The sequence below is a fragment of the Myripristis murdjan genome, chromosome 12, assembly GCF_902150065.1.
Source record: "Myripristis murdjan chromosome 12, fMyrMur1.1, whole genome shotgun sequence".
NCBI classification, from domain to species: Eukaryota; Metazoa; Chordata; class Actinopteri; order Holocentriformes; family Holocentridae; genus Myripristis; species Myripristis murdjan.
This window is the reverse complement of record NC_043991.1, coordinates 3,503,422-3,526,966: the sequence shown is the minus strand read 5'-3', so window position 1 is coordinate 3,526,966 and position 23,545 is coordinate 3,503,422. Positions and strand designations below refer to the sequence as shown.

Sequence of the window (23,545 nt, the reverse complement as noted above, 5' to 3'; positions counted from 1 at the left end):
GTTGGGCTCAGCCCCTTAGTTCCAGTGAAAGGAACTCTTAATGTTTCAGCTCACGAAGACATTTTGGACAATTTCATCCTCCCAACCTTGTGGGAACAGTTTGGAGATGGCCCTTCCTGTTCCAACACGACTACGCACCAGTGCACAAAGCAAGGTCCATAAAGACATGGATGAGCGAGTTTGGTGTGGAAGAACTTGACTGGCCTGCACAGAGTCCTGACCTCAACCCGAGAGAACACCTTTGGGATGAATTAGAGCGGAGACTGCGAGCCAGGCCTTCTTGTCCAACATCAGTGTTTGACCTCACAAATGCACTTCTGGAAGAATGGTCAAAAATTCCCATAAACACACTCCTAAACCTTGTGGAAAGCCTTCCTAGAAGAGTTGAAGCTGTTATAGCTGCAAAGGATGGGCCCACATCATATTAAATCCTATGGTTTAAGAATGGGATGTCACTCATGTTCATATGTGTGTGAACGCAGCCGAGCGAATACTTTTGGCAATATAGTGTATCATCCCTTTGGTGTGTGTGTGTGTGTGTGTGTGTGTGTGTGTGTGTGTGTGTTTGCACCTCTTAGACTGACTTAAATCAGAAGATGAGTGACTGTGTGGAGGAAGAGGAGGGCAGAGCAGAGTCTGCAGTGTCCAGCTGTCTGTCCATGAAGAGTGACCGGTCTAAAGATCAACCTCCAGCCTTCAGTGCTGAACCTGGACCTTCAGACACAAAGTAAGACAGCTGTTAGAGTGCAGTGTGTGTTCACTGTTTTCTTGTGAAATCTGTTTGTGGTGCATGGAGAAAGTAGACGTGACACCAAAACTGATGCTTCAGGTCATGAGCCACATCCACTCTTTTAGCTGGACCCCCCCTCACAAAAAAAGGCTGTGACCAAGTCATGAGCTGCAGGGAGCGACTGGGAAAGCTGGGAGCACCAGTGCTGCCAGTGGAAAAGTCAGTCTGGAGCCCTGATTTACAAGAACTAATAACATGTTTCAAACATTTGTGTTTCCAGAGGTTCCTGCCACAGAGCAGAGTCTGCAGTGTCCAGCTGTCTGTCCATGAAGAGTGACTGGTCTAAAGATAAACCTCCAGAGTTCAGTGCTGAACATGGACCTTCAGACACAAAGTAAGACAGCTGTTAAGGCCGGTTTATGCTTCTGCGGACACTCGCCACAATGTGCACGCAGTTGCCACGCAGGGCGTTTGTGCCCCACATACTTCTGCGAAACACGCTGAGCAATTCTCCGCCAAAACGGTATGGGACGCGTTTTTTTTCTTTCTGCAGACCTACGTACACCCTGTGGCGTACGGTCGCTCCTCTACCTGTTGTGCCGGCAGCGCTATTTTAAAAGGAGCAGCAGTAGATCCAGATCCAGCATGATCCAAACTTTCCAAACAATTTGAAATTAACTGATGAGAAGATGTGATCACAACAGCAGTCCTTTTAAAAATGACGCTGCCAGCACAACAACTGGACGTGACGCTGGAGGGGCGAAATGACAGACATGATGTAGTTTGGCAGACCAATCATAGCTCTTGTTGTCAGTGGGGGGCCTGCGTTGGGGGCTACGGGCGGTCTGTGTATTTACTATTTTTCGGAGGTGCGCGGCAGGGCTCTGCGGCGGTCACACAACCTCCGTCAGCTCCGCAAACCCCCATACGCCTCGCGAACGCAGAAGCATAAATCGGCCTTTAGAGTGCAGTGTGTGTTCACTGTTTTCTTGTGAAATCTGTTTGTGGTGCATGGAGAAAGTAGACGTGACACCAAAACTGATGCTTCAGATCATGAGCCACATCTGCTCTTTTAGCTGGACCCCCCCTCACAAAAAAAGGCTGCGACCAAATCATGAGCTGCTGTGAGCGACTGGGAAAGCTGGGAGCACCAGTGCTGCCAGTGGAAAAGTTAGTCTGGAGCCCTGATTTACAAGAACTAATAACATGTTTCAAACATTTGTGTTTCCAGAGGTTCCTGCCACAGAGCAGAGTCTGCAGTGTCCAGCTGTCTGTCCATGAAGAGTGACTGGTCTAAAGATCGACCTCCAGAGTTCAGTGCTGAACCTGGACCTTCAGACACAAAGTAAGACAGCTGTCAGACTGTGAGCCTGATGGAATATGATGACATGAGATTATCTAGCAGAGCAAGTAGTGAGGAGATCAAGAAAAGAGCCTGCAGAGAGAGAAATGACAAACTATGATGCTGTTTGATGTTTTACACCAAAACACCTGAGAGCATTTCCACTTGTACCTGCACTCACAAGTTCTTCACACACCTGTGTCTGAAGTTTAGATTCACATTGACTGACAGATCTAATCTCTTTTAAAAAATACTTAATTATTCAAAAGTACATTTTCATTTCAACATCAAGGTTCAAGGTAAAAAAAAAAAACACAAGGTTCAACACATTGCTGTATTTTTTTCACAATGCATTTACAGAACCTGACAACTCTCTGGAAAAAAATATTGTTTTTAACTTTGGCTAAATTTTTAGCTTTTTTTTCACCTCTGACCTCCAGATGTGTGAATGAAAATGGGTTCTCTGGGCAGCCACGGCTCTCCCCTTTGCAGACACGCCCACCTTCTGCTAATCCCATGCAGTTTGGGCCCCAAAGCCTGCAGTCCACATGTGTTCTTGTGGTGTGTGTGTGCAGACTGGGGCCTAAACAGTCTTGGAGCTGCATCAGTTGGCTTTGACTGGAAAGCTGAGACTCTTGTGGATTCAATGAGCCACATTTGATTCCTGTGTGATGATGTTGGCCCCCATAGCAGCCATTTCACTGCAGGCAGAGACTTTTGTCAAACTGGACCAAGCTGGAGAAAATGACCTCTAGTGACCTCTAGGAGAATCACAGCCTCATCAAACTTTACACACACAAACTAGAGAGCGAGGCCGTTCAGAGGAGCTCTGCTTCTCCAGCTGGACTGACAGTGAGAGCCAGTTTCTGACACATTTCCACAACGAGGATAAGAGGATACTTCAGAATCGCAATAAGTATCGATCGGCTCCCAGGTGTCATGATAGTATCGATCAGGAGATAAGCATATTGTCCCAGCCTGAGTGTTGTAATACCTGACTTCTGGTCCTGGAGGCAGACAGGAGCACTGGAACCCAGCATAAAAACCCACTTAGATGTGGAGGGGATTCAGATATTTGTTATGGGGTCCAAGGCTGAATGATTTTAGGAAAAGATCTAATTGCGATTTTTTTGGCCGATATTGCAATTTCGATTTTATTTGTGATATTTCTTCAAATCAAGCTTCAGTGCAATATTCACCATGTACAGTAACAAATTTAAAACATGACAGAAAATTACATCATACCATCAAAACATTAAATGCTATTTACTCTAATGCAAGGATGAATAATAAAAAGGTAAGAATGGCTTCCAACATGTATTTATTGCCAAGAAACATGCATTGTTTAAAGTCCTTGACTAACAGCAGTTATTACAACTGAAGAACTAAAAGAGCCACATTTGACTGTCTTATTTTAAGTAGTGCAAAAAATCCTTAATTGTGTCTAGTTAAAAAATGTAATAAAATACAAAACAATTAAAAAAAAAAATGATGTTAAATAAGTAATAACACTCCACATTTTTCAGCTCTGTTACAACTTTTTCCTCACACTCGGCGTACAGCTGTGGGATGGCAGCCTGGCTGAAGGAGGTGTGGGAGGGAATCATATCTTCTGTCCAGCGTGCGGAGGAGGTTTTGAAATCTGTCTCTGGTGACCCTGTTAACAGACACCATGTATTTAGCAATGTAGTGCGTTACGGCAGTCATTATCTCCCAGTGTCTGCGGCTGCTCTTTTCATACGGAGTTACACAGCAAACGATGCTGTAATTGTACTGTGTTTGCTGCAGTGGCTTGAGCATCACTTTAACTCGACTTTTCACTGAACTTTTTGGTCACACACTCGTCTTATAAATGTCTGTGGTCATTTTTCAATGGCCAGTCTAAGTTGGTTGTGTTGTCGCTGGATGTTGCAACCTTAGCTCGACAGGCTTTGCACAGAACCTGTTTCTGGTGCACATCTGCAGTCTCAAACCTGAAATACTCCCATACGACCGATGTGCTGCTTTTTTGGGATTAAATCCCCTAACTCCACTTCTGGTTCAGCTGAAGCCATTTCAAAACACGTTATTTCTGTATGCCGTTGCCTGGACAATGGCATACAGAAATAACCAATCAGGATTGGTTAGCGTGACCTGTCCACGTGTAGAATGCTGCTTCTAATTGGTGAGCTTGACAGGGCATGACGGCGGGATGGTAGGGAGACGGCAAGTATGTGTAAAATAGTTGACACAAGTCAGTCAGGAGTGCTGAAAAAAAAACAGCTTTGGCGATCTTTTGCCTGTTGAAAGCTTGTTGCAGCGAGTTTCCTCCTCACGCTGTGTGGGGAAGGTGTAGCTATCCCTGCATATACTATACTGGATCAATAAAGTAGAACCCGCTCCGGGTGATCGATTAGAATCACACAGATGTCTCTCCTTTAAATCTTTAATTGCACCACAACCACACTTGCATCTGTCACACGATTCAGTGGTTCTGTACAAAAAACATATATCAAGCAAACATGTCAAATATCTGTATGAAATAAAACAGGCACATGTAGAATTGTAAACTACATTGCTTCACAAATGTATGAAAATATATCTACTGTACACATTAATACAGCGTATAAAAACAGCTAAATAATGCAGCTATATTAAACATGCCTAACTGTGGCTGGCACAATATATCCCCCTTTAGCAGTGAATAAATGCCCATCAGCAGCGCAACACCGCCCTCTGTTGGTTCTACACATACACAGCATCAATATGACGGCTGAATTAGCTGCTTAATGACATGTGCTGCGCACCATGGTCAATTAACGAGCGGACTGACGAGCGGCCGTTCGGTCGGCTCTGGAATCAGTAAGAGTAACCAAAATACACAAAGTCATAACAGCTGAACATGATGTCTAAGACAAGATACCAATTTTAGCTAGTAGCTGAACGATATTAGCAGCTAGTATGAAGCCACACAGTAACCAGAAAAATAAACACATCTCACATATCAGCTAAACACAAACTTTTAGCCAGCAAACAGACATGACATCAAACTCCTTACTCACTTGCGCTAGACGCACTTTACATCAGGTGACAATTGCACTACAGCATGGAAAAGTCCGTAATGGTATCCCGATGCGTGTGTAGACTGCAGACTGGACTGAAGACTGAAGACTCATGCGCAAATTGGCCCGATTCTGATTGGCTCAAAGTTGCGTAGTGCGAGGTGGAGCGCAGGTGAGGAGAGAGAGGGGGGGGAATTCGTGTAGATTAAGCTGCCAGAGGGGGCCTTTTCCACAGCCGCCCCCAGGTTTCTGTGGGAAATCTGTATAAGTCTCAAAAAGGCCGATTGGTTTGGATAGCAGTCCAGGGCCGTTACGGGTCAGTAATCAATTAGTCTGGCAAGACAGGGAGCTGAATAAGTCTAGCCACAGGACGTGTGTATGTACGGTCCCCCACCTTGACCTCAGCAGACCTTACTTTATTGTCAAGGCCAGGAGTGACTTTGGTGACATTCCCTATTGGCCAGAGCGAGCAAGGGAACTGAGGGTCCATGATCATGACGGTTTTCCCAAGGTGTAGGTCTGGCTTCTCCGTATGCCATTTTTGGCGAGCTTGAAGGCTAGGAAGATAGAACTTAATGAAGTTCTTCCAGAAGTGATCAGCAAGGAGCTGACTATGCCGCCAGCGTCTTCTACCCAGTAGCTCTGATTCAGCATACACCACCTGTGGAAGGGATGAATCTGGCCGTCCGATCAGTAGGGAATTAGGGGTGATTGGGTCGCAATCAGCAATGTCTGACGATGTGTAGCCCAAGGGCTTGGAGTTGAGAATTCCTTCCACTTCGATAAGGAGTGTCCTCAGCACCTCCTCTGTCACTGACTGTGCCCCAAGGATGACCTGCAGGGCCTGCTTAATCGATCGAACCTCTCGTTCCCAACAGCCGCCAAAGTGGGGGGCACTTGGCGGGTTAAACCTCCAGTGGATCTGCTGGGGGGCAAGCAGGGTTTTAAGGTCTGATTGGAGGGCTTTGAACACCTCTCGCAGTTCATGCTCACCTCCTTTAAAATTGGTGCCCTGATCTGATAGCAATTCAAAGGGCTTTCCCCTCCGAGCTATGAACCGCCGCAAAGCCATGAGGAAAGAGTCTGTGTCAAGATGAGGCAGGAGGTCAATATGCACAGCCCGAGTGGTCATACATTTGAATAGGATTCCCCATTGCTTCTCACTTCTGCGCCCTATTTTGATGGAGTACGGGCCAAAGCAATCGACACCAGTGGAGAAGAATGCTGGTTTATGCAGGCGTAATCTTGCTGGAGGCAAGTCTGCCATTTTGGGGACGTCAGGTTTGTTGCGCCATCTCTGACACTCCATGCAACTTCTCTGGTGCCTACGAATGGCTTCTCTGCCACGAGGAAGCCAGTATTTCCGCCGAATCTCTGCAAAGACTCTTTCTGGGCCGGGATGATGTAGCTGCTCATCGAAGTCTTTAATTATCAGTTGTGTGACTGGGTGCTTGTCATCAAGCACGACTGGATGGATGACCTCTGGATTGAGCTGGTTACCATGGCGTAAGCGGCCACCTACGCGGATGAGTCCATCAGCTTCATCAAATTCTGGGGCCAAAGTGAGGAGTCGACTGCTGTTTAGCACTGGCTTTTTTGACTTCAGCTGGGCGAGGTCGGTGGAGAAGCTGTCTTGCTGCACTCGTTGGAGGAGAGAGGTTTGGGCCTTATGATACTCCTCTGCAGTAAGTGCATCCTTAGCCGCCCCGTGCAATGCCTGTGTGGTTGCAGTTATGAGGTCACTGAAGGTTGTGAACTGGGTGACATCAGGTATCTGCAGTACAGATGTAAGCCCACAGAAGGCTGGCTTTTTCATTTCCTCACTGGGAGTTGCAGTCGTGTGAAATTGGGGGGTCTCTGGCCACTGATCTGGGCTGCTGAGTAGGAAGGAAGGGCCACACCTCCAATGGCTACTGGTGGTTAGTGCAGAGAGGGGCTTTCCCCGCGTAATGTCATCGGCAGGATTTAAGGCGGACTCAACATAACGCCAGGTGTCATTAGCAGTGAGGTCTTGGATCTCTGCCACCCTGGTGCCCACGAACACCTTGTAGCGGCACGAGTCTGACGTCAGCCAGGTGAGAACAGTGGTGGAGTCAGACCATAATGTGACCTGCTGGATGGGAAGTGTCAACTCAGTTCTGAGTAGTTTGGCCACTTGAGCACCTGACAAGGCGGCACACAACTCCAGGCGTGGGATGGACTGCTGCTTCCTTGGAGCTACTCTACTCCGTGCAGTGAGGAATGCCACCTCGACATCACCACTGGAGCTTTCAGTTCTCAGATATGCCACGGCTCCATACGCTTGCTCTGAAGCATCACAGAACACATGGACCGTACGTGTACTGGTGGGGGAGTCCAACTCAGGGTTGGTGTAGCACCTTGGCAGGGTGATGTCGTGGAGATGAGCCAGCTCGTCTTCCCACTCCTTCCAAGCGTGCTGCAGGTGCTCTGGTAAGGCAGGGTCATCCCAGTCCCGTTTTTTGTCCCATAGGTGTTGTATGAGGACCTTGGCTCTTGTAGTATAGGAACCCAAGGGGGTCATACTGACTGGCGACAACCTTATAAATAGAGCGCATGGTAAGCTCATCTGCTCTGATAGTGCGGGACTTGTAGGAGAGGGTGTCTGACTGGCAGTGCCACTGGAGACCTAAGGCAGATTCCTGCTGGTCCGGCTGACCCTGAGAAATCCATGTCTCTGTGCTGTCTGACCTTATCTCCTGGGGGAGATGGCGGATGATATCAGGATGGTTAGATGCCCACTGCCGTAACTCAAAGCCACCTTCTGCCAAAAGAGTTCGTAGTTGGTCCACCAGTGCTTTGGCCTCTTCTTTGGAAGCTACACTCTGTAGACAGTTGTCTACGTAGAAGCACTTGAGAACTGACTCCCTTGCTGCGTCACCAGGCTGAGTGTGATCAAAGGTGTGTTTTTGGAGCGCATATATAGCGCAGCAGGGGCTGCAGGTAGTGCCAAAGGGGAGCACTTTCCACTCATATACTGAGGGCTGTTCCTCACGTTTGACATCTCTCCAAAGAAAGCGGAGGAGTGGCTGGTCTTCAGGGAGGAGCCTAACTTGATGGAACATCCCACGTATGTCACTGCTCAGGGCAACAGCATGTTCTCTAAACCGTAGGAGGACCGCAAGCAGAGAGGACCCCAGCGCTGGTCCAGGGAGCAGAAGCTTGTTGAGGTCAAAACTCTGGAATTGGAAAGAGCAATTGAAGACCACACGGGGCTTTCCGTTATGTTCCACCATGTGGTGGGGGATATACCAACTCGTTGGTGTGTCTTCTGCTCCAGGGTCCAGTTTGGCAATGTATCCAGCTTGTTCCAGCCTCTGTATCTCAGCTACATAGGCTGCGGCTTGCTCTGGGGCTTTGGAGAGCCTCCTCTCTGTGCTTCTGAGCTGGGGGAGCACAGCCTCCTTAGGGGCTTGTAGCTGGGGGAAGTTTTGAACCCGGAGAAGAGGAGTGGCATAGCGGTAGATCCCATCTACCTCTACCCGCTGGGTTTTGTCCTCCAAGCAGCTGATGGCCTCTTTATCTTGCCGTGATCTCATGCTGGCCTTCTCACTCCGCCAGGGGAGGATGTCCATCTGCCACAACCTTTCAACTTGTTGATAAAGGTTCGCTGATGGAGCACCGTAGGATGTGAAGAGGCAGTGCTGCTCTGTGAGGTATTGTTTAAGTCCATGGGTGGGACCCTGAAGTGTCCATCCAAGGCGGGTTCTGGTAGCCACCGGAGCCCCGGGTGGTCCAGCGTGGACTGGTCCCAGTGGCGTTATCAAGTTGGGGTGATCAGAGCCTATAAGCAAGACAGGATGGGCGCTCTCAAACTGCTGGATAGGTAGATCTCTCAGATGACTGAATTTCCGCCGCAGAGCTTTGATGGGATAAGTGTGCTCTCCTAGGCCAAGGTTTGGTGCAGTGAAAGCTCCCTTGATGTTAAAGACTTGCTTCGGGGAACCCGCTGGTGAAACCGCGAAGGAGACGGCCGCCCCGTGAAGCGTCTGGAGCTCCTGCCTCACTGTCCGCAGGGGTAGGTCTTCCGGTTGACCTTTGAGCCCCAACTCTTGGGCTGCTGACTGGAGAAGCAGGGTACGTTCAGAACCGTCGTCCAGTATAGCATATGCTTCCAGCGTCTGATCTCCGTTCCTGAGCACCACTTTGCAGACCTTGAGTAGGACACGCGGTCCCCAAGGAGGTTTCCCTATGTAAAGCACCTCTTCTGCTTCACTCGGGAGAGTGAGTTTGGCTGGGCCTGGTTTTGCCTGCTCTGGCTTCTTGTCACCCTTATCAACTTTGCCTGGGGTTCTCTCATTGATCTCATGCAGAGCAAGGAGGTGTCGGTTGTTGCACGTTTTACAGCACATCTTCAGGTCACACTCCACAGCTCGATGGTTCCTACCACAGCGCCAACAGCGACTGTTGACTTGTACCCATGTACGTTTCTGGTTGGCACTGAGTAGCTTGAAGTTGCCACAGTTGTTGAGTGAGTGTTTGTTGTTATCACAGAAAGGGCAGAACTTCTTGAGAGCTTGGGGAGTGGCTACTTCCGTGGATGTTTCACCTGGTGATTTGGGACCCGTGCCCAGCAGGAGAACTGAAGACTTAGCAGTCGACTTGGGTCCCCTCTTCACTTCCTGGCCTTTCCGGTTAGCGTCCCTCCTTGAGCTGCTGCCATATTGTGACATATCCTCTTGGACCTGGAGTTCGTATTCTAACCAGTCTGCCAAGTCCAGTAATGTGGGGATAGGTATCCTTAGAGGGTGGATGAAATGTCTGAAGCTAGATCTTAGATCATGTGGCAATTTACCCAGCAGGCGAGAAACATGGGACCCACAGTCCAATTCCACTCTTCCTTTTCCCCCTAGCTGCTCCAACATGCTCACCAGAGATCTTACATGAAGGGCGAACCTCCTGAATGACTTGATGTCGCCACTGTTGATGCTAGGCCCATCCATGAGCTCTGCAATGCGCTGAAGAGCCAGCTGATGTGGTTGCCCGTATTGTTGGTTCAAGGCTGCCATTGTGTCTGTAAAGGGGTAATGTGAATTGCTGTAAGAGTCAGCGATGAGTAGAGCTTCTTCCAGCTTCAGATGATCAACTAGTATCTGGTACTTAAAACGCTCTGTGGCATCTTTAGGTAGGATATTATCCAGAGCGATCCTCAGTCTGGCGAAGTCTCTTGGATTGGGGTGGATGAAGTCCGCGATATGTCTGTTCCCGACCTCCAGGTGGACCTGAGCCTTCATATCTGGGGGGATAGTATTCAGGTGAGTATCTACGCCTCACTGGTGAATAATCACCTCCAACGGGGTAGCCATGATGGCGTGGAGTTAGTCTGCTCTCAGTCCGGTGTCGGAGCCATTCTGGAGAATAGTGGCGTCCTCTGTAGGGGGAAAGTCTCTCTGGAGAATGGTAGTACTCAGCTGGATAGCTCTTCTCTGTAGCGCAGGGTGGTTCGTCCCTGTAACTACGATAGGTGGGTCGTGAACGGGGCGTGATGAACGCTGGCTCAGAGTAATAGTCACCATAGGGGTCTCTATAAGTGGCTATGTCATCCCTTCTTCCCGTATGGGTGTGTTGGGTCTGGGGGTAGTCGTCTCGTAGGCCGTGGTACGAGTCTGGATGAGATCTATGTTCCAGGTCATAGTCAGTATACCGAGCTGAGGAGATAGTGTGACGTGTCTCCCGTCGCACAGTGGCCTCCACTTCCTGTGGGGGGATGTGGTCGAGCCTTGGTGTGGCTCCGCCCAGGGGGTCAGGCTCAGTTGTACTGGGTCGCTGGCGATGCTCCAGCCTGTGGTCACTTTTAGATTTGAGTTCTTCATTCTGTAATTTGAGTTGCTGCATAGATGCTAAAAGACTGTTCTGTTCTTGTTTAAGCCTCTGGCACTCCTTCTTCCACTTGACACTAGAAGATTCCGAATTATCAGTTAATGCCAATGGTGGAGAGGTGCAGTCCTCCTGACTGACGGGGGGGTCTGAACGTGAGCCAGGAAAACTCTCTTCATTATCTTCCTGTGGAGGAGATGAAACCGGTGGTGTGGTGTGGTGCGGTCCTGATAGATCAGATAAGACGTAATCCTTGAGGTATTCGGGGAGGGATCTCTGCCTCCTGACACGTCTACCGGGATCCTTATCTGCTGACATCTCAAACCGTAGTAAGCTCTAATGATCCGGCTCGAAGGACCAATTTGTGGGGAAGGTGTAGCTATCCCTGCATATACTATACTGGATCAATAAAGTAGAACCCGCTCCGGGTGATCGATTAGAATCACACAGATGTCTCTCCTTTAAATCTTTAATTGCACCACAACCACACTTGCATCTGTCACACGATTCAGTGGTTCTGTACAAAAAACATATATCAAGCAAACATGTCAAATATCTGTATGAAATAAAACAGGCACATGTAGAATTGTAAACTACATTGCTTCACAAATGTATGAAAATATATCTACTGTACACATTAATACAGCGTATAAAAACAGCTAAATAATGCAGCTATATTAAACATGCCTAACTGTGGCTGGCACAATATATCCCCCTTTAGCAGTGAATAAATGCCCATCAGCAGCGCAACACCGCCCTCTGTTGGTTCTACACATACACAGCATCAATATGACGGCTGAATTAGCTGCTTAATGACACGTGCTGCGCACCATGGTCAATTAACGAGCGGACTGACGAGCGGCCGTTCGGTTGGCTCTGGAATCAGTAAGAGTAACCAAAATACACTCAAACAAAGTCATAACAGCTGAACATGATGTCTAAGACAAGATACCAATTTTAGCTAGTAGCTGAACGATATTAGCAGCTAGTATGAAGCCACACAGTAACCAGAAAAATAAACACATCTCACATATCAGCTAAACACAAACTTTTAGCCAGCAAACAGACATGACATCAAACTCCTTACTCACTTGCGCTAGACGCACTTTACATCAGGTGACAATTGCACTACAGCATGGAAAAGTCCGTAATGGTATCCCGATGCGTGTGTAGACTGCAGACTGGACTGAAGACTGAAGACTCATGCGCAAATTGGCCCGATTCTGATTGGCTCAAAGTTGCGTAGTGCGAGGTGGAGCGCAGGTGAGGAGAGAGAGGGGGGGGGGGATTTGTGTAGATTAAGCTGCCAGAGGGGGCCTTTTCCACACGCTGTATTGTGGAGATTTTTTGCTTTTGTTGTTGGTCAACTTTTCTTTTACGGATTGACAATAAAAAATCAAAAAAACATGAGCTGTCAAGCTCTTGGATTGCTGTATTTGTCATAATCTGCTGCAGAAACTCAAAGTGGATGTCATGCTGCTTACATGGACATTTAGTCTTCTTAATTGCATTAATATTAGAATATTGCAATCCATGTAAATGTAGTCACAGAAAGTGACATAAGAGACCACTTATGACATTTTAAAAACGATTTTAAGATTTGAGTTAAAACGTAATGTTGTCTAAACATAACCAAACTGCTTTCATCTCCACAGGGACAGGAAGAGGAATCAAGGCGATGTGAAGGAACAGCTATCCTGCTGTGCTTTGTGTCAGGAGGTCCTGAGGGATCCAGTCTCCACCAGCTGTGGACACTGGTTCTGCAGACGGTGCATCACCTCATACTGGGACCAGTCTGATCCATCAGGAGATCCTGCCTGTCCCCAGTGTGGAGAAAGATCCAGAACAAGACCTGGACTGCAGACACCCAGTCAAACCAGCACAGCTGACGACAGTCTACAGGAGGTTTTAGACGAGCATAAGATCAGTCTGAAGAGGAGATGTGAATTTGTGACAGAAGGAACTGCTGCAGCAGGAAGTGGAACCCCCCTCAACAGGATCTACACTGAGCTCTACATCACACAGGGACGGAGGGAAGAGGTTAATACCCAACATGAGGTGTGGCAGCTGGAGACAACATCCAAGATGGAGACCCTCAGTGACACTCCAATCAAGTGCCAGGACATCTTTAAACCCTTACCTGGCCAAGACACACACATCAGAGTAGTTGTGACGCAGGGCGTTGCTGGCATTGGAAAAACCTTCTCAGTGCAGAAGTTCACTCTGGACTGGGCAGAGGGCTTGGAAAACCAACATGTCAGTCTTGTGGTTCTGCTTTCGTTCCGAGAGCTGAACTTGATCAAAGATGAGCGCTACAGTCTTCTCCAGCTGCTCCGTGTTTTCCATCCAACATTACAGACAGTCACAGCAGAGAAGCTCGTCGTCTGTAAAGTCGTGTTCATCTTTGATGGCCTGGATGAAAGCAGGTTTTTATTGGATTTCCAGAACAATGAGGTCGTGTCTGATGTCACACAGACATCATCAGTAGACGTGCTGTTGACAAACCTCATCAAGGGGAATCTGCTTCCCTCGGCTCTCCTCTGGATAACTTCCAGACCTGCGGCGGCCAATCAGATCCCTCCTGCATGTGTCAACAGGGTAACAGAAGTCCGTGGGTTCACTGACCTCCAGAAGGAGGAGTACTTCAGGAGGAGATCCAGTGATGAGGAGCTGTGCAGCAGAATCATCTCACACATCAAGGCGTCCAGGAGCCTCCACATCATGTGCCACATCCCAGTCTTCTGCTGGATCACTGCTACAGTTCTGGAGCACATGTTGACTACAGACCAGAGAGGAGAGCTGCCCAAGAGCCTGACTGAGATGTACTCACACTTCCTGCTGGTTCAGACACAGAGGAAGAAGCACAAGTACGATGAGAGACATGACAGGGAAGTTCTTCTGAAGCTGGGCAGGCTGGCGTTTGAACATCTGGAGAAAGGCAACCTCATGTTCTACCAAGAAGACCTGGAGGAGTGTGGTCTTGATGTCAGAGAGGCCTCGGTGTACTCAGGAGTGTGCACAGAGATCTTCAAAACCGAGTGTGTGCTCTTCCAGAGAAAAGTCTACTGCTTTGTTCATCTGAGCATTCAGGAGTTTCTTGCTGCAGTCTACATCTTCCACTGCTACACCAACAGGAACACAGAGGTACTGGCCAGAGTCATGAGAATACGCAAGAATAAAGGTGTTGACAAAAAGCCATCGCTGAATAGCTTCCTGGAGAAAGTCATGTCTGAAGCCCTGCAGAGCAAAAATGGACACCTGGACCTCTTTGTCCGTTTCCTTCATGGCCTCTCACTAGAGTCCAACCAGAGGCTCTTAGGAGGCCTGCTGGGTCAGACAGAGAGCAGACCAGAAGACATCCAGGGAGTCATCAGAAACCTGAAGGAGATGAACACCTACAGTGCCTCTCCTGACAGAAGCATCAACATCTTCCACTGTTTGATGGAGATGAACGACCTCTCAGTACATCAGGATATCCGAGAGTTCCTGAAGTCAGAGAAGAGATCAGAGAAGGAACTCTCTGTGATCCAGTGCTCAGCTCTGGCCTACATGCTGCAGATGTCAGAGGAGGTTCTGGATGAGTTTGACCTGCAGGTGTACAACACATCATTGGAGGGACGACAGAGACTGATCCCAGCTGTGAGGAACTGCAGGAAGGCTCGGTTAGTCCTGATGTCAAATCAACATTATACAAACAGTGTAGAGCTGCTTCCATACCTGATACCGTCAGAAATACAATAAAGATATGTAGTGCTCTAAATATTCAGATCAGGGCCGCCCCTGGCCAAATTGGGGCCCTAAGTGGCATTTTTTTTGGAGACACACACACACACACACACACACACACACACACACACACACTTCCCGCCGACCACACAATCCCAGATGTATAATAGGAATAAAATAACGGCATAACGATATTCCATTAAAGTTGACAAGCTCTATTAGTAAGAACAAAGTACTGTAAGTGGAATAAGCAGCACTGTATGAGTCAACTAAAAAAATAACTTCAAACTAGAATAAATGAATAGATATGAGTCTCAAATAGTCATCAATTTCAAAAAAATATTTTAACAAGAGATGTTTTCCTAAAAAAAAAAAAAAAAAAAAAAAAAAAGGAACTTCAACCTGGCAAAAAACCTGCTGCACCTGCACCACCAAGAAAAAAACATTACAACACCTGCACCGGCACCATACGAGTCCAAAAGGCAAAGAAACTTTCCAGCTACAGCAGCGCACTGACATAGATTGTGTAACAAAGCGAAGAGTTGCCACTCTGCTCTATTTTCACTGGCTAACAGCAGCACACTGGCTTAGCTTGTCTATTCAGAGAAGAGGTTTCACTTCGGCTTATTTTTCAATCTATGTTATCACATGCATACTACTGCTCATTCATTGGTAGCTGAATTGTTAGGTCTGTTTGATAAGTAAGTTACATTTTTAAAACAAATAATAATTTAACGTAACAGACCACTGATGTAAGAGACTGCATGGTCCTAAACATCGTCATTTGTAAGTTAATGTGAATAGCTTGTACGTACAATGGTCAACACTCGCTTAACCATCTTTTAAGTTAAATGTGTGCATGCATTGACCCAACATCAACCCTCAGGTGAAATAATTACTGAGGCATCCTCTTGTCATTTTTGTTCAATCATTAATAACATATCATTTTCACCTTTTATTGCTAGAACAACGTAATTGTTAAATAAATAAATAAATTGTTGTTTATTTGTTACCTCAGTTAATTTAAGGTAATTTCTATTTCATTTGTGTGCATTTTAGTCATTAACATTAAGAAGACACTCTTTTTTGGTAGTAAAATAAGAGTAAAAGGTAAAAAACGGAATTCCCAAAAATTAAAAACGGAATTTGGAAAAAAATAAAATGGATTTTATTGGGCCCTAATAGCAGCTCACCCCTACAATAATTCAAAATCAGAGTTTTTGCTGTGTAATTGAACTTGAGCATCAGGTTTCTACTCCTTGGTTTCTTCTGATATCATACATGAAGCACCTTTCAAAAAATTGCATCCTGTAATACAATTTAATATTACTATAATATAACACTATATAAACTCAAGAAAATCACAGACTTGACATTAAATCTGTAATTACAGACTTTCTGGGAGTTATCTCTCAGAAACTCACTGTGAAACCTTGACCTCGGCTCTGAAGTCCAACCCCCATCTGACAGAGCTGGACCTGAGTGAGAACCAGCTGCAGGATTCAGGAGTGAAGCTGCTGTCTGCTGGACTGAAGAGTCCAAACTGCAGACTGGAGACTCTCAGGTCAGACTGCACTTTTTAATGATGTGTGAACATGTAATATTCTGTTAGCTGAACAGGAGTTTTACAGGCTTACATCTCAAATTGTTGTCAAACTGTATTTTCACACAATCCTTGTGTGTTGAAATGAAAAACTGTGAACTTCAGTGATGATATTGTACATTATTTCAACATGCAGGGGTCCAAATGGCCTCCGTCTGTGGGAATCTGATATTTATTGTGGTAATTCCACAGAACGTATAGAGGACACCGTCATCGAGGTCTTGGTCCAACTATGGATTCACAAAGGATTCCAATATTTTCTTTGATGAATCATCAGGGACAAAAATCCCATGTGGGCATATCAGTGCATTCTGGTATCTTTCACAGATTAGGCATGATGGGATGGAGTTGATATGTCCAACTTTTCCCATCCTGATCACATTCCCTCATGGTAACTGTTGTCTTGTAACTGTTCTGAACCTCAACTAAACCTTTAGGACCTCTTGTTTTTCATTGATTATTATTTTGATCATCTTCATACGGTGGCCGAGAAGTGCAAACCAACATTACAAAATGTGAAACACTTTTACAAAGTTTGAGACAAATTTACATTTGGAAAACATGTTTTACATATCACAAAAGAAAATTACATTACCAAAACACTTTCGGGACACCAGTCCCGAAACACATTTACGTTTCGGAAAACAAATTAACAAGACGCAAAACACTTTTACAAGTGCTGAAACAAATTTACAAATTACACAAACCGGAAAGGGAATGTACCAAAGCCCTGATTGACACGGACTTGACACGGAAGTGAAAAAGAGCCTGGTCAATTTTGGTTTTTGTCGTCAGTGGCAGTGGATTTCATGGCCACCCAATATGGACAGTGACCGGGTGCTCTTTTGTCCGTATTGTGGACAATACGTGAGTCAGTGGAGTCAGTTTTGTTTTTCATGTGGACGGGGTTTACAGCGGTAGCCAAACAGTTGTCCAAAGGCCTGTATCACGCAGTGGGATTAAGGCTAGCCTGCTCCGGGGCAGGCTAGCTTTCAGGATAGGATTGAATCCTACATAAAGCACCGCCCCCTGGCCAATCAGCTGTTTGCCAAACTGTGGCCTGCCCAATCATTTAGGATCACCCTGAACGACGAGTCCAAATGAGGAGAGCATTTCGGCGTGAAAGGATTTTCCTGGACCGGTCATATCCGTTAGATTTTGCCAACGACTCTCTGTATGAGAGAAAGGCTGTGATGTAATGTATGTAATGTGAAACAGCACTTCAGCCTGGCTAACAGCTGCCTGCTATACAGAGCTGACACTCTGTAGGAGAGGAAAACAGAAATGAGAGATCATTAAAGGAAATTTGATAATTAAAAGAATTTTTAGAGGCATTTCACAACATTTTAGGGACATTTAAAATGGCACAATTAATTAGCTCTAAATATTTTGGAGGGGCAAATTATTCCTGTGTGAGAGAATGGGCCTGATTGACAGCTGAGGGGAATTACACCTGGGGGAATTCAACTATACCTGTCATACACACAACACATCTGTGCAGTGCAGTGAGTTCATAGGTTTCAGCATCAGATATGGACTTGAGCTGTTGATGTGTAACTTTTTTTTTTTTTTTTTTTTCGCCTTCAAAATCCCAGATGATGTTTAGTTATGCAGCAATTTTAGACCAGGAGAAATATAGATATTTATTTATTTTATTTTATTTTATTTTATTTTATTTTATTTTATTTTATTTTATTTTTTTTTTTATTGGTGAAATTTAGTGACAACAGACAAGGTGACATAAGCAAGGGGACAATGGGGGACAAGTAAATTGCACCAAATGAACATAAGGTACAGACGATGGACATACAATACAAACCACTACAGACAACAACATAGAGTTGCATTGGTGTGTATATAGGTGTGTGTGTGTGTGTGTGTGTGTGTGTGTGTGTGTGTGTGTGTATGTGCTTCATGAAAAGACAGAGGATATGGTATTATTGCGTCCAATATGGTATAGAAAATATAATGAGAATAGATGAATAAATAAAGTATAAAGAATAAATAAATTAATAAATTAATTAATTAATTAATTAAAAAAAAGAAAGAAAAAAGAGAGAGAAAAGAGGAAGAGAAAAAAGAAAAAAAAGTATATATATATATATATATATATATATATACATACTTAAACATACATAGATAATGTAATATAATCCAAACTGATACAACACATTATGACGTGATATAGCACAATATAGCAATATAGTATAGCATCATACGATATAATATAACATAACATAGTAATCCATTATTATATGATATATACCATAATCTAGTATAAGCCGATATATCGTGATGATGACAATCTCGAGAATAATAATTGCTAATATATAATTGCAATGAGGGGCGAGGCCAGACTGGGGCATCAGGGAAGCGAGCATGAGGCCCCCCCCCACCGGGCCCCGAGTAGTATGGCCGGAAGCCCCAGCGGGAGCAGGGCGAGACGGCAGCAGAAAGAGCCCCCCCCCTCCCCAATTTGATTTTATTTTCATTCTAGTCTATGGCCGATCATGCCTTGGGCCGCACCCAGACCCTGAGGTGGCTGCTGGCCCGTTGCAGATCTAGCCTCCTGTGCCTCTTCCTGGTCAGGGCAACTCCCAGACCCTTTGGAGGGAGTCTGCCTACTAAGGACTGGCGTTATTTTATTTTTATTTATTTATTTTTTTTAATATTTATTATTGTTATTTTCTTTATTTATGTTTTGAGAGAGGTAGGGTCAAACCACCCCGTCCACCACCTGTCCCCACCGGAGGCCCCGCCACACCCCCAGAGAGCCAGGCACGGAGCTCCCGCTCTCCTCCACCCTCAGCCAAACCAGTCCGGCCTCGCCCCCCCCGTCTTTATTTTATTATTATAATGTCATCATCACGATTACCGATACAATAACATGAAGTAAGTTTCAATAGTTATGATGATGATATAACAACAAAAGGATAATAATGAAAAGTAATAATAATATTAATAACAATAGTGATAATTATCCCAATCATAATCATAGTTGTGATAATAGTAGTAGTTATAATATAATAACAGTAATAATGATATGATCATTATCATAATAATAATCGTAATGATGATCATTCTCCATAATAATGATGATAATAATAGTAATAATCATAGTCATAATAATAACAGCGACGTAGTAACAGTTCTAGGTGTGTGTGAACAAGGAGAATGGGCAGAAAGGAAAGAAGAATAATAATGGTAGAGGGGAAAAAAGAAGAAAGAAAAAGAAAAGGAAAAAAAAAGAAAAAAAAAAGGGGGAAGTAAATACGACTAAATAAATAAAATAAACAAAGAGCGTGTTTTATGGGCTTATTGAGGAGTGGGCTTGTGGAGATGTGCGTGGGCTGTTCTGGTGTGATATGGTATCAAATAAGAAATGGGTTCCAGGTGTCATTAAAGGTTGACATATTGCCTGTGTTAGAAGCTGTCATTTTCTCTACTGAGATGAATTCTGTAAGAAGGTTGGTCCAGTGGTTGATGTGTAATGATTGTTTTGATTTCCAGTTTAACAGAACTGTTTTCTTGGTGATAGTTAGAGATATGAGCAATGGGTTCCTATATTTGGTTGGGAGGTTAATTTGTGTGATATCGCCGAGCAAGCAGAGGGATGGGGATGGTGGGATTCTGCAACTCAGTATACAAGAGAGTTTTTTTGTAACTGCTATCCAAAAAGAGTGAACCTGTATGAGTTGCAAGTTTGTGTTGTGCGTCATAGAGAAGATATTTCTGCAGATTTGTGTCCAGAAGTCGGGGTTGGGAGAGATGGCCAAGTCGTTTTCCCATTTTGAGGTTGGGAGTGTTATGGATTCATCTGAGTTGGATAAAAGTTTATAGATCTTTGAGATTATTTTATTTGAGTCTGTGATTTTCTTGATTTCTTCACCTAGTTTGAAGGGCTTGAGAGAGTTGTTGGTTATGTTCATCTTAGATTTGATAATAGATTTAAGTTGTTGGTATTGGAAGAGTTGATTCCTCCCAACCCCGTACTTCTGGATTAATTTGTTGAAAGTTATGAATTGATTATTTTCAAAAAGATGGTGAAGGTGAGTGATTCCTTTGTTTTGCCATGTGGGAAAGTGAATGGGGGTGTTGTCAGAGAGAAAATCAGGGTTGTGCCAAATTGGGATGTACTTACAGAATAATAGAACTGGTTAATTGAGGTGTTGAGAGATTTGAGCCATTTGTCTGTTGGGGTAATGGGAAGCATGGAAAATAGGTAGTTGATTTGAGGTAGGGTTTTCATTTTAACTGTTGCGATTCGTCCTATTAGTGAGAGTAGGAGATTTGTCCATCGTTTGAAGTCGTCTTGTATTTTTTTTAGTAGTGGAGTGCAATTGAGGTTAAATAACTCTGACAGCCTGGGGGAAATATTAATACCTAAATACTTAATACTTCCGACTTGAAAGGGAAGGAGTGGGTCTTGAGTTGCAGAATCCCAAGCATTTTCAGACAGAGGGAGTATGATTGATTTGTTCCAGTTAATTGTGTAGTTAGAGATGGCTGAGAAGTTGTTGATTAGATTGAAGGTTTCTTTTAATGATCTGTAGGGGTCCTGTAAAAACAATAGTATGTCATCTGCATAAAGGCTGATTTTATGTTGTGAATGGCTATTTTGAATTCCTTTAATGTTATTGTTTTTTCGTATTGCTGAGGCGAGGGGTTCGATGAAGATGGCAAATAAAGATGGTGAGAGTGGGCATCCTTGTCTGGTTCCTCTGTGAAGTGTGAATCCCCGTGATATGATACCGTTCGTGGTTATTGTGGCCATAGGTGAAGTGTAAAGAATTCTGACCCAGTGAATGAACGATTCTCCAAAACCGAGCTTGTGAAGAGTGTTAAGTAGAAATGACCAGTTAACTTTGTCGAATGCCTTTTCTGCGTCTAATGATACAATTATAGTTTTGTTTTTTGTTTGATGTGTTATGTTAATCAGGTTGAATAATCTGCGGGTATTATTGGAAGCGTGTCTATTTTTGATGAAACCTGTTTGGTCTGGGTGGATAATAATGGGGGTGGCTGTTTCAAGTCGGGCAGCTAATGCTTTGGTGATAATTTTTAAATCCGTGTTGATTAGGGAAATGGGGCGGTACCTAGCAGGGTAGGTTGGGTCTTTGTTAGGTTTTAGTATTAGTGATATATTGGCAGTATTCATGTGTGTCGGAATTGTGGATGTAGTTTTTATTTCTGCGGTTACTCTGTGAAATAGTGGTGAAAGTATGTGCCAGAAATGTTTATAGTATTCTGCTGGGAATCCATCCGGTCCAGGTGATTTGTTGTTTGGCATTTGATTTAAGGCTTTACTGAGTTCTTCCGGGGTGATTGGTGCATCTAGAGTATCGGCTAGTTCTTTGGGTAGTGTGGGTAGGTCCAAGCCGTTAAGGAAGGATTCTATTTCTGATGAAGGAGGTTCATAACTGGAAGAGTATAAGTTGCTATAAAAGGTCTGAAAGATTTCATTTATTTCCTGTGGGTCTTGAGTGATTTTGCCGTTAGAGGTAATTATTGATGGAATAACTGACTTTTCTTTTTTGTGTTGTAGTTGGTTTGCTAAATATTTCCCTGCTTTGTTGCGAGATTGAAAATTGTCATACTTAAGTTGTTGGATTAGAAACTGTGTTTTTTTGTGTATTATATTGTCGAGTTGTGTTTTTAGGTTACTGAGTTCCTTTTTTATCTCTTCTGTGTGGTTATTGGAAAGATGGTTTGTAAGTTGTTTGATTCTTTGTTCTAGGCTGTTTTCCAGTTTGTGTTGTTGTTTTTTCTTATACGATGAATATGATATTATTTTCCCTCTGATTACTGTTTTACCTGTTTCCCATAATAGTGATGGTGATATGTCTGGAGAGTCGTTCATTTCCATAAAGGATGCCCACTCTTCAGCTATTAAAATGTTAAAGTCAGGGTCTTGAAGTAATGATGTATTGAATCGCCATCTTGTAAGGGGTCTGTTATATGATTGAATGTTTACGGCAAGAGAGACAGGGGCGTGATCGCTTATGGTAATGGGATTGATTATGGATTCATGGATGTTAGGAGCAAGTGAGTTACTGATCAGAAAAAGGTCGATTCGGGAAGAAGACTGGTGTAGGGGGGAGAAATAGGTATATTCTCGTGTCAACGGGTTTCTCATTCTCCAAATATCGCCAAGTCCGTAGTCATTCATGCATTGTTTGATTATTTCGGTGGAGTGCCAGTTTCTTGTATTACCAGAGGTGCTTGAACGGTCAGTTGTGGGTTCTATAACGGTATTGAAGTCTCCTGCAATTATGATGTTTGTTGATTCACTCAGTAGAGAAAAGAAGGCATGAAAAAAAGACTGGTCATCGTTATTGGGTCCATATATGTTAGCAAATGTGAATGTTGTGTTATTTATAGATGCTCTGATGATGATGTATCTTCCTTCTGGATCTACAGTTGATGTATTATGAATTAAGGGTAAGTTTTTATTTATTAGGATTGAGACGCCTCTCTGTTTGCTATTGTATGTTGAAGAGAATATTTGATTGAATTGTTTAGGTTGGAAATATTGTAATTCTGAGTCTGTAAGATGTGTTTCTTGTAAAAAGCATATGTCGGCCTTTAATTTAATTAAATGATTAATAATTTTTATTCTTTCGGTTTGATTACGAATGCCACACACATTCCAGGGCACCAGGTTCAGAGTTTGTATAACTGTGTGTTAGTTAGGTCTATGTAGGGAAGGTCTGTCTGAATTTGAGGATGCTGCTGCAGCTGGAGAGAGAGGGAGAGAGAGAGAGAGAGAGAGAGTGCGAGCAAGCGAGAGAGATAGTGTGTGTGTGTGTGTGTGTATGTGTGTGAGACCGCGCATGTGCGAGCGCACGTGTAGTGTTGTGTGTGTGTCTGTCTGAGAGAGAGGCTTGAGTGAACGAGTGAGTGAGTAGCTGGGTTTCCATCCAAATATATCGAAATTTTTGAGCGAATTTTGTCAAAATGCGCAAAAGAAAATGCGAATTTATGCCTGTTTCCATTAGTTTTGTTTTGCGATTATTGAGAGGAGAGTGCGCCGTAAGATGACGCCATAAGATAGTGTCTGTGTGTCGACTGAACAACAACAAACACTCAGCTGACACTCAACAGCTGATCAGGGACAGATTCCTGCTGAACTTGTCGGCTCTTGGGAGAAGTCTGGTTACTATTTTGGCAGCGCTAACTTCGTACTGAGCCATCCTGAATAAGGAATAAGAGACTAATAATAATAGTAACAATAACTAATAATAAGACTGTAGCGTAGAAGTGTGACG

The 23,545-nt window shown here is 44.5% G+C and overlaps 1 protein-coding gene and 1 long non-coding RNA gene across 2 annotated transcripts in view; both read left to right on the top strand.

Annotated features, from left to right (window-relative positions):
- The first annotated feature begins 676 nt into the window (after positions 1 to 676).
- LOC115368781 (uncharacterized) lies at positions 677 to 12,701 on the top strand. The gene is made up of 3 exons (XR_003929080.1): positions 677 to 727; positions 1,011 to 1,124; positions 12,604 to 12,701. It is a non-coding gene; the product is annotated as an uncharacterized LOC115368781 (long non-coding RNA).
- A 110-nt stretch (positions 12,702 to 12,811) lies between these two features.
- LOC115369201 (NACHT, LRR and PYD domains-containing protein 12-like) overlaps positions 12,812 to 23,545 on the top strand; it is a gene marked incomplete at both ends in the record, with an annotated part of 50,177 nt that continues 39,443 nt past the window's right edge. Inside the window, 2 exons of the mRNA XM_030065768.1 lie at positions 12,812 to 14,610; positions 16,068 to 16,238. Of these exons, the coding sequence (XP_029921628.1) occupies positions 12,812 to 14,610; positions 16,068 to 16,238 (1,970 nt within the window). The remainder of the gene's footprint in view (positions 14,611 to 16,067; positions 16,239 to 23,545) is intronic.